The 15,857-nt window shown below is 49.5% G+C and overlaps 1 protein-coding gene across 3 annotated transcripts in view; it reads left to right on the top strand.

Annotated features, from left to right (window-relative positions):
• Positions 1-15,857, top strand: part of radx (RPA1 related single stranded DNA binding protein) — a 75,056-nt gene that overhangs the window by 29,135 nt on the left and 30,064 nt on the right. For all 3 annotated transcript variants that reach the window (XM_072505894.1, XM_072505896.1, XM_072505895.1), the window contains exons 6-9: positions 766-857; positions 954-1,076; positions 6,015-6,128; positions 8,616-8,783. In XM_072505894.1, the coding sequence (XP_072361995.1) occupies positions 766-857; positions 954-1,076; positions 6,015-6,128; positions 8,616-8,783 (497 nt within the window). The remainder of the gene's footprint in view (positions 1-765; positions 858-953; positions 1,077-6,014; positions 6,129-8,615; positions 8,784-15,857) is intronic.

Raw genomic sequence — 15,857 nt, 5'->3', positions numbered from 1 at the left:
AAGGCACCAACTCGAGAAGACCCAGTAGGGAACTACTGGAGCTGTAAATAATAGTTATTGGTGACCTGTATGCTCCTGGTTGAGATAGACAGATTTTTAATCAGTGAGGGAAGCAGGTTTACGCGGATAAGGCGGTGAAAGTGGAGTTGTGGATCACCACATCAGATCAGTTGTGATCTCATTGAATGGCAGAGCAGACCAGTTGGGCCGAATGGCCTACTTCTGTTGCTATATCCTATGATCATATGGATCTTCTACGCCCAGCAGAACAGGCAGCTGGGGCCTAACGCATCTCCAACCCAGGCCACTTCTGACACTGTTTGCCATCCTGGGCGATTGCTTAGATCCCAAACTCTATAGTGTGGTGGTTGCGTTGGCAATAATTTGCGACCAGCCTTTCTTCTCAATGCCCTCGCCCGCTTCTCAACTTTACCTCGAATCAACGTTCTTTTGTCAACCTTGGCATTGACTTTTACACACTATCAAACTCTTACACAGAGGAGATATCCTTTCATTAAGAGATAACAGTTGTTGCTGCGAACTGGGCCCCTTATTAGAAAATTTACTGCCAGGCCAATGGCAATTCCGTCTTTGTTGTGTCAGTGATATCAGGATATAATGAACCACTAAAGACGTACCACTAAACATTTCACTGTATTGAACTACACCCGCCAGCGATCTCCCCAGCTCACTGTATTCTGGCAATAACGCAATCCATTCTAGACGTGGCCGTGAGGGATGTTTCACCTTGATTTCTCTCTTTAGACTGGAGCTGGATAAACGGCCACATGGTTACACGTGCGATGTCATCGGAATCGTCACCTTTGTGGGAAGATGCCAAAGAATAAGACGGGAAGGTAATCTTTCAAAGCTCCGAAGATGGGAGAAATACAGCTTTGTGACAATAATTAAAAGTCTGTTTAACTTGCTTTCCCCCTTTCTTGTGGTTGCAGATGGCAGCGGGAATTTCTACCTGTACCGCTGGGTTCATGCAGTAGATGGCAGCACCGAGCAACCGTTTATCCTTGAAGTGTTTGCAACTTCCCAGCCAGAAACATTTCAACAGATTCACCCAAGTAAGTAATGTTTTGCCTTTTGGTAATTTGATTACTTAACTAACCCGATTACCAACAAGAGCAACGCACATTTCTATGGTACTTTAACAATAACTTGCATCACCCTTGACACAACAGCGTGTATTTATCTAAAAGTGAAATAGTGCGGATGCTGAAACTGCGGAATAAAGACAGCTAATAGTGAATCTTCTCAGTTGATCGGCCAGTATCCGTGCTGAGAGAAATAGGGTTAATGTTTCAGCTGGGTAACCTTTCACCAGAACGGGATAAAGTTTGAGGAAAGGGCTTTCTCTCTCCACAGGGGTTGCCAGACCTGCTGAGTGTTTCCAGTATTTTCTGTTTGAACTGGTATTTATATATTATCTTTAATGGGAACACAGGAATGTGAAGGTGAGGCAGGGTTGCACGTGGGAGAGTCGAGGCTTGTATAGTCTTGACGAGGTTAATTTCACTGTACCCAAAGAATGTGATGATAACTGATCCTAACTCAGTGGAAACCTGTACAATAGTCATAGAAATTTACAGCACAGAAAAAAAACCTTCTACCCATCGCATCTATGTTGGTCAAAAATGACCACCCAACTATTGTAATCCCAGCACATGGTCTACAGCATTTTGTAACATGGCATCGCTGGTGCACATCTAAATACTTCTTCAATGTTATGAGGGTGTCTGCCTCCACCACCCTTTCAGGCAGCGAGTTCCAGACTCCCACCCTCTGGGTGAAAAGGTTTTTCCTCACATTCCCTCTAAACCATCTGTCCCCTGACCTTAAATCTACGGCTCCCTGGTTATTGATCCCTCCACCAAGGGGACAAATAGCTGAGATTATAAATTGTTGGACTGAAATGAGGAGCGTAAATGAGAAGAGAACTCATTGTTATTTTTTGCTTCAACACTGCAGAGGTGGTAGGCAAATTCAAATCTCACAAACCAGCAGGAGTCAACCGTTCGCACAGAACACTGAGGCACATGTAATTTAGGGGCAGAAGTAGGCCACTCGGCCCCTCGAGCCTGCTCTGCCATTCAACGAGATTGTGGCTGGTCTGATTTGAACCGCAACTCAACATTCCTGCCTCCCCCTCCCCACAGCCTTTCACCCCCTCGTTTGTCACAAACCTATCTGCCTTTGGTTTAAGGGTTTTCCACGGCCCTGCCTCAACCACCTTTTTGAGGAAGAGAGCTCCAAAGCCTCACAACCCTCCGAGAGAATGTTTCTCTCCTGACCTCTGTCCAAAATAGGCGACCCCTTCATTTGAAACAGTGACCCCCCCCCCCCCCCCCCCCCCCCCCCCCCCCCCCGAGTTCTAGGTTCTCCCATGCAGCCAAGCTTGGACATGTGACACACCAGCCCCGTCACAAAGTAATCGCGCAGGGAGCAGAGTAGGGACGTGGAGAACAATTTTTTTAAGAAACGGAACAGCACGATGGTACAGTGGTTAGCACTGCTGCCTCACAGCACCAGGGACCCGGGTTCAATTCCGGTCTCGGGTGACTGCCGAAGTGGAATTTGCGCATGTGGAATTTGAGCATTCTCCCCATGTCTGCGTGGTTTCCCCCGGGTGCTCCGGTTTCCTCCTACCACCTAGAGATACGCAGGGTCGGTGGATAGGCCATGTTAAATTGCTCCTTAGTGTCCAAAAGGTCATGTGGGTTTTCAGGGATAGGGTGGGGGAGTGGGCCCAGACGGGGTGCTCTTTCGGAGGGTCTGTGCAGACTCAATGGGCCTCCTTCTGCTCTGTAGGGATCCCGTGATTCTAATGTACGATGAAGCAGGCATCAGAGCCTGAGGAAGCTAATTGGGCAACAGAACATTAATAATCTCAGCGAGCAGCTAGACCGTCAGTAGCTAGTATCAGTGAATTAATAAAATTACAGTCCATGCCCCCTAGGTTTCCCGAGGTCTTGCATGCAAAAGGCAAGGCTGACTCTCCAGTCCAGTAGTGAGGGAGTGTGCAACGTCAGAGGTGGTGTGTATCCAGATCATCTGTTAAATCAAGACCCCATCTGCTCTGTGAAATTGCCATAAGATTCCAGGGTACAATTTTGAAGAAGAGCAAGAGAATTATCTCCAGTGCTCTGACCGATATTTATCTCGAGAAATGGGTTGTCTGGTCATGATTACGTTGCTGTTTGTGGGAGCTTGTGGCACACAGATTGAGTGCTGTGTTGCCTACGTTACTCCACTTCAAAGCAAGCAGGGTATAAAGTGCTTTCTAGAGAGCCCTGTGATCATGAAAGACGCTATATAAATGCAAATCAATCTTTCTTATTTCCATGCAACTAATTCATTAACCGGTAAAACAGCAATTCACTGTTTATCCTTTCAAACACCGTGCACGGTTTTGGAAACTCCGATCTCGTCCTTCCTTAGGTCTCTCTGTTCCAGTGAAAAGAGACACAGTTTTTTGACCCTTTCTACACAATGTCAGTTCTAATCATGAGTGAATCTTCCCCTACTTTTTCCATAGTTGTAAACTGCCTCCTATGATGGGAGGCCCTCCGAGCCTAGCAGTATTTCATCTGTGGCCTGACCGAGATCTTGCACAAATTTGCCTTGACAATATTTGTTTTATATTCAGGGCCCCATCTGTAAACCCACATTCCCATTCGCCTCTTTCTTTGTTACCTTTCCTACCTGCATTGGGGAGACAGTGGCACAGTGGTCATGACACTGGACTAGTAATCCAGATGCCCAGGCTAATGCCCTGGGGACCCGAGTTCAAATCCCACCTCCGCAGCTGGTGAAATTTAAATTCAATTACTCGATCTGGAATATGAAGCTATTCTGGGTGTGACCATGGGCTATCGTCGATTGTTGTAAAAGACCATCTGGTTCATTATTGTCCTTTAGGGAAGGAAATCTGCCGTCCTTACCTGGTCTGGCCGACATGTGACTCCAGACCCACAGCAATGTGCTTGATTCATAACTGCCCCTTGAAATGACTCGCAAGCCAAGGGTTGTTATGGATGGGTAACAAATGCTGGCCTTACCTGCGACACCCACATCCCATGGAAGAATCCCATGGGCGGCACGGTAGCTCAGTGCTTAACACTGTTGCTTCGTAGCTCCAGGGACCCGGGTTCGATTCCCGGCTTGGACCGCTGTCTGTGCGGAGACTGCAAATTCTCCCCGTGTCGGCGTGGGTTTCCACCGCGTGCTCCGGATTCCTACCACAAGTCCCGACAGATGTGCTGTTAATGAATTGGACATTCTGAATTCTCCCTCTGTGTACCCGCAGAGGCGCCGGAATGTGGCGACTACGGGCTTTTCACAGTAACTTCATTGCAGTGTTAATGTAAGTCTACTTGTGATACTAATAAATATTATTATTATTATTAGAATAAAGTGAAAGAAAAATTCTTTAGTGTCTGCACTGCTAGATCTCTTGAACAGCATGTATAATAAGACATGCCTTTTTAAGTAAATTTCCCCAAAACGCACCACATTTCTCTGCATTGAAGTATACCCACCAGCAACCTCCCCAGTCCACTCTCCTCTGCCACCATGTGCATCCCTCCTCGAGTCTGTCACTAATGTGGTCACTCCCGCCTCATACTGTGAGGTCTGTGTAGCAAACTCTCCACCACTCCATCCTCCTTGAAGACGCCGATGAAAAACCCACCCCTTTGGCCCCGCTTTTGATTACCCATCCCAGTAATTATTTCTTTGGGTTAGTGTCATTCGAAATATGGTCCACGATCTTGCGATGTGCCTTGGGACATTTTACTGCCTTAAAGGCACCAGATAAATGCAGGTTCATGAAGGTGCTTAGAACCAGAAACATGAACCCTGACCGACAAGTGCTGAATCTGTGAAAGGTGAGTATGAGCCTATACGGACATTGAGAAAAAGGGAGTTTTGTTTTTTGAACTTTTGGCCCATACTCCATAGCCTGAATGCAGGAGAGGTGACAGCTAAATTTGTAGTGGCATTGACTTTAAAATTAGTATTGAAGTCAAGTTAGAGAAAAGCAACCTACCGCCTGCCTCGGCATATTCAGTTGAGGTTCCACCTACCCCACAAGTCAACATAAAATATCCAGTGTCACCAATTCAAAGGAGAACAGATGAGTAATTCTCGTGTCTTGGCCAATAACTATCCCTAAAACAACATTAAAAAGAATATAGATTATTCAGTCACTGCCACATTAGTGTTTGTAGGAACCTCCTGCTGTCATGGGAGTATTCCTTTCAGAAATGTTTTTGTCTTATCACATGGCTTCAATGATGTCATCATGTGGGTGGAGTTGGGCTGTGGCTCTGTGGGTTTCACTTTTGTTTTGAGTTTGGACTGGTTTTGAACTGCACAGGTTGTAAGAAGCGTCTCTCTATCTTCATTTTAAAAGCTGTTTCCAGACTGCTTGATAACTTAAAAGAGATGATTGCTTTCTGGAAGCAATTCAAACCTGCTGTTTGAAAAGGGGAACAGAGTATCACTAACGAGTCCTGTACCAGTAAGAATGCCATGTGCTGGGCCACACCTTTGAAAAGAGGGTTCTGGTTTTACTTGGATTTTGTTATTGAATTGGAACAGTTAAGGGGGAATTCATTTGGGGTTAGACATAGATTACTGTAGCTGTGTGAGGTCTTTGTGTTTGTAATTGATAAAAGTTCTCACTGTGTGTGTTTATACAAATGTTAACTAAATTCTTAGAATAAAGCTTATTTTTTAAATTAAAAGCACCTAAGAACTCTGTTGAATAACACCTGAAGGGCAGGCTCTTGTGCTCAACCTAGCCAAATTCAACAAACAGTTATAGATCAGGTGAACTCCATATTATACTTTGGTGTATTCTAAACCCTGGCCCATAACACTGCGGTCAAATTGGCCGTCCCATTTCCTTTGTTCCGATCCTCACCAAGCAGGCTCGTGTTCCTGGGGTGCTGTGTACAAGGGACTCCATCCTCTTACGCATATGTATCTTTTCCTCACAGTGACCTACTTGGTGTGTACCCAGATGAGGGTAGTCCGAGAATTCCGACCTGGTGGAACAACTACCAGTGTTCCTTACCTCACAACCTCCAACGAAAGTCAGATATCTATCTCAGGTGGGTTATGTAATCTTTCATCTCTGTGCCGAGACTTGCGGCGTTTCAAGACTTTGGCCCGGCATGTAGCTGTGCCTCTTTTCTCTGTAAATTCTGTCTTGCTCTTGGGTGTGGGGGGTTGGGGGGGGGGGGGGGGGGGGATTGTTTGCTCCTCAGCCCTTAGCGAATCTGAAACCTGCCAATACTGTCTCTAAACTGTGACTCATTATTCTGCAGCGGTGACTATTTTAATCAGCCTCGGTTCAGAGTGATTTTATACTGTCCTTTGCACAGCTCTGCTGTCCAGCTAGTGCAGCACACAGATATTAAAAATAAATGGCCGAGCATGAATAGAACCCTGTAATTTAATCATAGGATTCAAGTGACTCACAATTCATTTGAGCTTCCCTCTGGTGGGGCCCTGTTGTCATTTGAAACCTGGAGGAGTAAATTGTACACTAATTATTCCCATTCATCATCAATCCTTTGTGTTTCCAGAAGGCTGATCTCCTGTTCAACAGTGAAGTTTTAAAACCGTGAAATGCACCAGTAAAACAGCAGTGCAAGCCTAAGGAATTAATCACTTTGGCTTGACGTTTTGCCTGCCTTGGCGAACCCAAGTAATTATGTGTGAATAATTATCCTCCGTTGATTATATCCTTCGCCCCCTCCGATTTCTTATCCACCTGCTGCTCCTTGGTGACTTGATCGGAAAATGCAGCGTTAGTTTCCATGTGGACAATACCCAGCTTTACTCAACACCACCTCCACAATCCCTCCTCTGTTGCTCCTTGTCTGACATCCAGTACTGGAAGAGCAGAAATTACCTCCAATTAATTGTTGGGAAGACCAAAGCCATTGTCTCTCTACAAACTCGGTTACCGAGCTCCCCGTTCCACCGCTCTCCTGGGCAACTGTCTGAGGATCAGCCACATGCTCACAAACTTATTGTCAAATTTGATCCCAAGATGACCATTTAACCATGCCATTGCTGAGATATCTAATTCCGCCTCGGGTGGCATTGCCTGACTTGACCCCGACCTCCACCTGCTGCCAAAGTCCTCATCCATACCTTCATCATCTCTGGATTCTCCTATCACAACAAACTCCCAGCTGGCCTCCCATGTTTACTCTCTGTAAACTTGGCTTCATCCAAAGCTCTGCTGCCCACATTCTAAGTCGCAACAGTTCCCTTCCCCTATCGGCCTTTGTGCTCGCTGACTTACACTAATTCCCAGGACATGCAACACCTTTTAAAATTTGCATCCTTGTTTTCAAATCCCCCAAAGAGCCCCCCCCCCCCCCCACTCCCCCCTCCCCATGTTGCTCTCATTCTGGCCTCGAGCAGCACGGTAGCATAATGGTTCGCACAATTGCTTCACAGCTCCAGGGTACCAGGTTCGATTCCCCGGCTGGGTCACTGTCTGTGCAGAGTCTGCACGTTCTCCCCGTGTGTGCGTGGGTTTCCTCCCACAGTCCAAAGATGTGCAGGTTAGGTGGATTGGCCATGCTAAATTGCCCTTAGTGTCCAAAATTGCCCTTGGTGTTGGGTGGGGTTGCTGGGCTATGGGGATAGGGTGGAGGTGTGGGCTTGGTAGGGTGCTCTTTCCGAGAGCCGGTGCAGACTCGATGGGCCGAATGGCCTCCTTCTGCACTGTAAATTCTATGATTCTATGAGCTTTTGTGATTTTAATTGCTTCGCCATTAATCACTCGGAGTATTCAGCTGCCTGGGCCCTCAGCTCTGGATTCCCCTCTTTGCCTCCTTTCCTTTATTTAAGATGTTCCCTAAAACTTGCCTCTTTGATAAAGTTTTTGACCACCTGTTCTGATATCGCCTTCTGTGGCTCAGCGTCACATTTTGCTTGATAATCCTCATGTAAAATGCTTGGGGTGCTTTCTTTTGTTAAAGATGTCATATAAGTACAGGTTGTCGTACAAGTTGCTGGTTGGTGTCTCTTACAGAATCTCACAGAACATAAAGAGACTATTCAGTCCATTGTACGCTTGTTGGCCCTTTGAAAGAGCTATTAATTTAGTTCCACTTTATCCACAATGTCCTTTTGAAGTCTGTATCCAAGTCACTTTTGGAAGTTACTATTGACGCCAACATCGCTTCAGATGGTGTACTCGAGATCAAAATTTGCTAAATAAAAGAAAAATAATAAAATACTCACCTCGTCCTCACTTCTGCCTATCGTGAAAGAGTTACTCTCCTGTCAATGGAAACAGTATCTTTCAATTCAAATCCCCTCATAATTTTGAGCTTCTCTATTTAAATCTATCCTGAACTTTCTCTGCTCCAAAGAGAGCAATCCCAGCTTTCCCAGTGTCCCCGTGTCACTGAAGTCTCTAATCCCCAGTACCACTCTCGTAAAGCTCCCCCACATCTTCATTGTGGCAAAGGGGAAAATGTTTGTGGGGCTTTCAAGTTCTGCAAGCTTCAAAGCTGTTATTACACTGATCTCCTTGGATTCATTCTGGCGACACACCTCTTGCTGATTTTCAGGACGTCACAAAGGCCAGCCGTACACGCAGAACGAAAAAGTACAGGGCTTCATACGGTGGATCAAAGGGCAGCAGGAGAAGGATGTGATGAAGAGGTCTGTAATTGGCGGCTACTATTCCTACCCTCCAGCCCCGAACCTATTTCAGGATTACTGTAAAAATCTTGATGGTAAGACTTGCTGCACGTGCAACTCCTTTGCACTGTCTGGGACTTCATATCATACAAAATTAGCCTTATTAAGGAAAATGTGAAAGAGCAGAGTTTTAGCACAGTTGACCAAGTGGAACATCCATCCGGGCTGCTCTCTGTGTATCAGCAATCTTCCTAGCAGAGCTCATGTAATAGGCAAGGGGTGGGGGTGGAGTGGAGGGGGAGGGTTGTGAATTTTGAAAGGATGTGCCCCTACACTGCAGATGTCCCAGAATCTCACTTTTGGATTGTAAAGAATAGTCAGACAGGTTTTCTTAGGGTAAACAAGTCACAGGTCAAATTTGTTGAAATTAATTCCCAAATTTAAATAAAAATTGGATGAATAGTAATCACTATTCATACGTTGCACATACTGGTACAGATGGCAGAGTGAGGATAACTTAAGGATTTTCTAGTTGGTGAAGAAGATGAAACAAAGGGATACATGATGAGCTGTCCATTGGTTGGCCTCTATGTCGTGATTCCTCCTCGTGGTCATTCTGCTCCGTCGTCTCCCTGGTTAGAGTTGTATTGAGCATTTCCACATTTTCGTCCCCAGAAATCTTGGTTTGCAGTCGATCTCTCTTCTCACGATGGTTACTTTGCAAATCCAGGTCAATTCTTGAGAAAGAGAGATTGAGCAAACAGTTTTTGCAGCTTGATTTCAATACAGCATTCTGATCTCAACTTTGCTTGGTAACGTAGTGCCTTAAAGCATCCTGCTGGCCGTATATTCCAGGGAAGTTACATTAACATGATATGAAGGGAAATGTTTAATCCGTGTCTGCTGCCGTCAATGTTGTCAGAACAGGTCATTGCGTTTTGATATCTCGGGCGCGATCTGACGGTAAGGTTTCTAAGTGTCATTTGTGGCAGGTTATGCTAAGAGCTTCCTGTCGGTTCTGCCGGCGCGTTCGCCACCGTGATCTAACCACACTTGGTCACTTTATGTGGATCCTGGGGAGTTTCTCACCGGTTTAGCACACAGTAAGTGCGCAATTTAACCAAGTGGGAACTATGTTTCATAGAGAACGCGTTTAGCCACATATTTCCCAGCACTTGCAGCGCAAAGAAACACAACGCTATCTAACATGACTCTGGTTAGATTCCCTCAGCGGGCTATGCGCAGCTGAGAAAGGCACTTAGTCCAGTGTCTCCCACTGAGAAGCCTCGCTCGCAAAACACCTTAGTGCAGGGAGAGATCGGGACGCCATTTTTAAATGTCACAATGCAACCTCTTGAGGCACAAATATGGACAGCATTGTGGGGCACCCAATGCTAATCATCTTCACCCTCAGCCATTTTTAGAAAATTCATGCACAGGGTGTGGGTGTTACCAGTAAGGCCAGCATTTAATTTCCATCCCTCACTGCGCTTTGAGAGGTTAGTACAGCACGGTAGCACAAATGGATAGCACTGTGGCTTCACAGCGCCAGGGCCCCAGGTTCGATTCCCCGCTGGGTCACTGTCTGTGTGGAGTCTGTACGTTCTCCCTGTGTGTGCGTGGGTTTCCTCCGGGTGCTCCGGTTTCCTCCCACAGTCCAAAGACGTGCAGGTTAGGTGGATTGGCCACGCTAAATTGCCCTTGGTGTCCAAAAAGGGTAAGAAGGGTTATTGGGTTACGGGGATAGGGTGGAAGTGAGGGCTTAAATGGGTCGGTGCAGATTCGATGGGCCGAATGGCCTCCTTCTGCACTGTATGTTCTATGTTCTAGTAGTGGGCTACTTTAAAAAAAAAAAAAAAAAAATATTTATTAAAGTTTTTTAACACAATTCTTCTCCCTTACAAACAATAACCTCCCCCCCCCCCCCCTCCCTCGTAACAAAAGAAAAACGAGAAATCGCGCAGAGCAAGATATATACATGGCAACATGATATATTTACACAGCTTTGTACACTGGCCCTCACCCGTACGTGCCAGTTTCCCCAATCCTTCATGTTATCTCTTGCTCATCAACCCTCCCAGGCAGTCCCCCCTTCCCCCCCCCCTCCCAGGACGTCCCCTCCCAGGACGTCCCCCCCACCCCCCCCAAGGTTGCTGCTGCTGCTGACCGACCTTCCTCTAACGCTCTGCGATATAGTCTAGGAACGGTTGCCACCGCCTGTAGAACCCCTGCGCAGACCCTCTCAAGGCGAACTTAATCCTCTCCAACTTTATGAACCCAGCCATATCATTTATCCAGGCCTCCAGGCTGGGGGGTCTTCGCCTCCTTCCACATTAGCAAGATCCTTTCCTTCGCCGGGCTACTAGGGACACAAAGGCCAGAATGCCAGCCTCTTTCGCCTCCTGCACTCCCGGTTCGTCCACTACTCCAAATATTGCTAGCCCCCAGCTTGGCTTGACCTGGACTTTCACCACCTGAGATATTGTTCCCGCCACTCCTCTCCAGAACCCCTCCAGTGCCGGGCATGACCAAAACATATGGACATGGTTCGCCGGGCTCCCTGAGCACCTTCCACATCTGTCCTCTACCCCAAAGAACCTACTCAACCTCGCCCCCGTCAAGTGCGCTCTGTGGACCACCTTAAATTGTATCAGGCTGAGCCTGGCACACGAGGAGGAGGAATTAACCCTACCTAGGGCATCAGCCCACAGACCTTCCTCGATCTCCTCCCCCACCTCCTCCTCCCATTTACCCTTCAACTCTTCTACCAGCGCTTCCCTCTCTTCTTTCAACTCCTGGTGTATTTCCGACACCTTGCCCTCCCCGACCCATACACCCGAGATCACCCTATCTTGAACTTCTTGTGCCGGGAGCAACGGGAATTCCCTCACCTGTCACCTCACAAAAGCCCTCACCTGCATATATCTAAAGGCATTTCCCAGGGGTAATTCGAACTTCTCCTCCAGTGCCCCTAGGCTCGCAAACGTCCCGTCGATGAACAGGTCCCCCATTCTTCCAATCCCCGCCCGATGCCAGCTCTGGAACCCCCCGTCCATCTTCCCCGGGACAAACCGGTGGTTACCCCTGATCGGGGACCTCACCGATGCTCCCATTGCACCCCTGTGCCGTCTCCACTGGCCCCAGATCCTTAGCGTTGCCGCCACCACCGGGCCCGTGGTATACTTTGTCGGCGAGAGCGGCAGCGGTGCCGTCACCAACGCCCCCAGGCTCGTTCCTTTACAGGACGCCATCTCCATCCTCTTCCATGCCGCCCCCTCTCCCTCCATAACCCACTTGCGGATCATCGCCACATTTGCTGTCCAGTAGTAGCTCCCCAGATTTGGCAGCGCCAACCCTTCTCGGTCCCTACTGCGTTCCAGGAACCCTCTCCTTACTCTCGGGGTCTTATTCGCCCACACAAACCCCATAATACTCCTGCCTACGCTCTTAAAAAAGGCCTTGGTGATCACGATAGGAAGGCACTGAAACACAAACAGAAACCTCGGAAGGACCACCATTTTGACCGACTGCACTCTACCCGCCAGCGAGAGCGGTAACATGTCCCATCTTTTGAAATCGTCCTCCATTTGCTCCACCAACCTCGTCAGATTCAGTTTATGTAGGGTCCCCCAACTCCTGGCTATCTGGATCCCCAGATACCGAAAGCTCCCCTCCGCCCTCCTCAGCGGTAGGTCCCCTATCCCTCTTTCTTGGTCCCCCGCCTGTAATACAAAGAGCTCACTCTTCCCTGCATTGAGCTGATAGCCCGAAAACGCCCCAAACTCCCTTAGAGTCTGCATGACCTCCACCATCCCCTCCATTGGATCAGCCACGTACAGCAACAGGTCATCCGCATATAGCGACACCCGATGCTCTTCTCCCCCTCGGACCACCCCCCTCCATTTATTAGACTCCCTCAATGACATGGCCAATGGTTCGATCGCCAATGCGAACAACAGGGGGGACAGGGGGCACCCCTGCCTCATCCCTCGGTACAATCAAAAGTACTCCGACCTCCGCCGGTTCGTCACTACACTTGCCATCGGGGCTCTGTAAAGGAGCTTAACCCAATTGATAAACCCTACCCCGAACCCAAACCTATGCAGCACCTCCCAGAGGTATTCCCACTCTACTCGGTCAAAGGCCTTCTCCGCGTCCATAGCTGCCACTATCTCTGCCTCTCCCTCCTCCGATGGCATCATTATCACGTTTAAGAGCCGCCGCACATTGGTGTTTAGTTGCCTGCCCTTTACAAATCCCGTCTGGTCCTCGTGGATTACCCCCAGGACACAGTCCTCGATCCTCGTGGCTAGCACTTTTGCCAGCAACTTTGCATCCACATTGAGGAGCAAGATCGGCCTGTACGATCCACATTGCAGTGGGTCCTTGTCCCGCTTTAGGATCAAAGAAATTGTCGCTTCTGACATTGTCGGGGGCAGGGTCCCTCCTCGCTTGCCTTATTAAAGGTCCTCACCAGTAGTGGGGCCAACAGGTCTGCGTACTTCCTGTAGAACTCCACCGGGAATCCGTCCGGTCCCGGGTCCTTCCCCGCCTGCATGCACCCCTAACCCTTGCTCAGCTCCTCCAATCCAATTGGTGCCCCCAAACCAGCCACCTCTTGCTCCTCCACCCTTGGGAATCTCAGCTGATCTAGGAATTGTCTCATCCCCTCTTCCCCCGCTGGGGGCTGGGATCTGTACAGCTCTTCATAAAAGGCCTTGAATACCTTGTTTATTTTCGTCGCACTCCGAACCGTGACTCCCCTTCCATCTTTGATTCCCCCTATTTCCCTCGCTGCCATCCTCTTACGGAGCTGGTGTGCCAGCATCCGACTAGACTTTTCCCCATACTGGTAGGCGCTTTCCTCCACTGTGCCTCCGCCTTCCCTGTGGTCAACAGGTCAAACTCCGTCTGGAGCCGTCGTCTTTCCCCAAGTAATCTTTCCTCAGGGGCCTCTGCGTATCTCCTGTCCACTCTCAAAATCTCCCCCACTAACCTCTCCCTTTCCATACCCTCTGTCTTCTCCCTATGAGCCCTCAGTCCCTTTAAGTGCGCGAACACTCGAGCCCTCTTCACCGGCCCATTCAGGCCCCTCACATTCCACGTTATCAGCCGGATTGGAGGGGCTCTCACCCCCCCCCCACGCCCCGCCGACTAGCCATCTCCTTTTCTGGGCCAGTCCCGTGTCCACGCCTCCCTCACCCTCCAGTCCCCCAGAGGGGGGACCCCCGTCCCGACCACCTCTTCTGTGTCCCATTCCCTTTTGGCCAGTGCAGCAGCAACCCTCCCCCCCCCCCCCCCCCCCCCCGCTAGACCCCTGTCTAGCTTTTTTGCTCCCCCCATGTCACTCCCGTAAGTCAGCTGACGCCTGCTGACCACGGCTTCCCCCGCCGTCCCATTGACCTCCCCGCGTGGGAGTCTCCCAATCCTTCATTCCCCTTCCCGCCTTTCCAAAGCCCGCTCCACCCCCTCTGGCGCAGCTCCTGTCGCGGCCTTGTCTCTCTCCCCCAGCCCATGTAACATTTCCTGTGCGTGATTGACCCCCCATATACAACAACCATCACACATCAAACCCCAAAACATCCCCCCCACCCTCACAAACCCTCAGTTAGAGTCCAACGTTTCGGCTTGTACAAAGATCCACGCCTCTTCAGGCGTTTCGAAGTAATAGTGTTGGCCCTTGTATGTGACCCACAGTCGCGCTGGCTGCAGCATTCCGAATTTCACTTCTTTCCGGTACAACGCCGCTTTGGCCCTGTTGAAACCCGCTCTCCGCTTTGCAACCTCCGTGCTCCAGTCCGGGTATATTCGGATCTCTGCATTGTCCCACTTACTGCTCCGCTCCTTCTTGGCCCATCTCAGGACCCACTTTCTGTCCGTGAACCGGTGGAACCTCACCACCCTTGGCGGCTCATTTGCCTGGGGCTTCTTCGCAAGCACCCGATGTGCCCGGTCCAACTCCAGCGGCCTCGAAGGGGCCTTCGTGCCCATCATCGACTCGAGCATCGTGCTCGCGTATGCCCCGGCATCAGCCCCCTCCACTCCCTCAGGGAGCCCCAGGATTCGCAGATTCTTTCTCCTCGACCTGTTCTCCAGGTCTTCGAGTCTTCCCGCCCACCTCTTGTGTAGCGCCTCGTTCTGCTCCACTCTCACCGCCAGGCCCACGAGCTCGTCCTCGTTCTGACTGACTCTTTTCTGTACCTCCTGGATCTTAGCTTCGTGGGCCTTCTGGGTGATCCCGAGTCCTTCAATTGCCGAAAGCATAGGCGCCAACATCTCCTTGCGCATCTTCTCGCGCTGCTCCTCGAAGCAGCGCTTGATGAACTCCTGCAGCTGCCCTTTGTCCCTGGCCGCCGCCATTTTGTTTTCTTTCCCTCGCTTCTCCCGTTGCTCCAGTGCCGCTCCTTTGGCCGTTACACTTCTGGTCCGTTTCATAGAAGTTGGAGGGGGACCTCTCTCTTCCCTTCCCCACGGGCTGCATCAAAAAAAAAAGTTCCGTTGGGGACCTCTAACGAGCCCGAATGTCCGTGGTAGCGGGAGCTGCCGAATCGTGCGGCTTAGCTCCGCATAGCCGCAACCAGAAGTCGAGAGGGAATCCTTTTGGCAGTGTTCGCTTCACCAGTCTGCCCCAAAAGGTCTATGGAAACTCCTGAAAAAGGTCTGGGAGTCCGTTCCAGACGGGAGCTGCCGAATGCGCGACCTACTCCTCCATGGCCGCCACCGGAAGCCTCGTCCCTGCTTCTTCAATGGCCTTGGTAGATCTTTTCACAGTTGTTCCCTCTGCTGCTAGAATTCACCTTTGATAGAGTCAAGTCAGATTGCAGCTTTAAGCTTGCCCTTCCTCCGCCTGCATGCTGGAAGAGGCCCTGTTTATCCTGTTGCAGCCAAATCTTTTACTGTTTCTGCCGGGTCTGGTAGCCAAAAGACATAACATTCCTGGGGGACACTGTCAGGGGAATGCTGCAGTCTTCTTCCCACACTGGGAAATGTCAAACAAATGCCGTGGGGGCCCTGTAAAAGAGCCCAAAGGTCCGTTCCAAGCGGGAGCTACCAAATATGCCACCTAGCTCTGCATAGCCGCACCCAGAAGTCCCGTGGGCTACCTTCTTGACAACTGAGAGACTAGCTAGACCTTTTCAGAGGCAGTTCAGAGTCAGCCACATTGCTGG

The sequence above is a fragment of the Scyliorhinus torazame genome, chromosome 5 (genome assembly GCF_047496885.1).
Source record: "Scyliorhinus torazame isolate Kashiwa2021f chromosome 5, sScyTor2.1, whole genome shotgun sequence".
NCBI lineage: Eukaryota > Metazoa > Chordata > Chondrichthyes > Carcharhiniformes > Scyliorhinidae > Scyliorhinus > Scyliorhinus torazame.
This window is presented reverse-complemented; position numbering and strand designations above follow the sequence as displayed.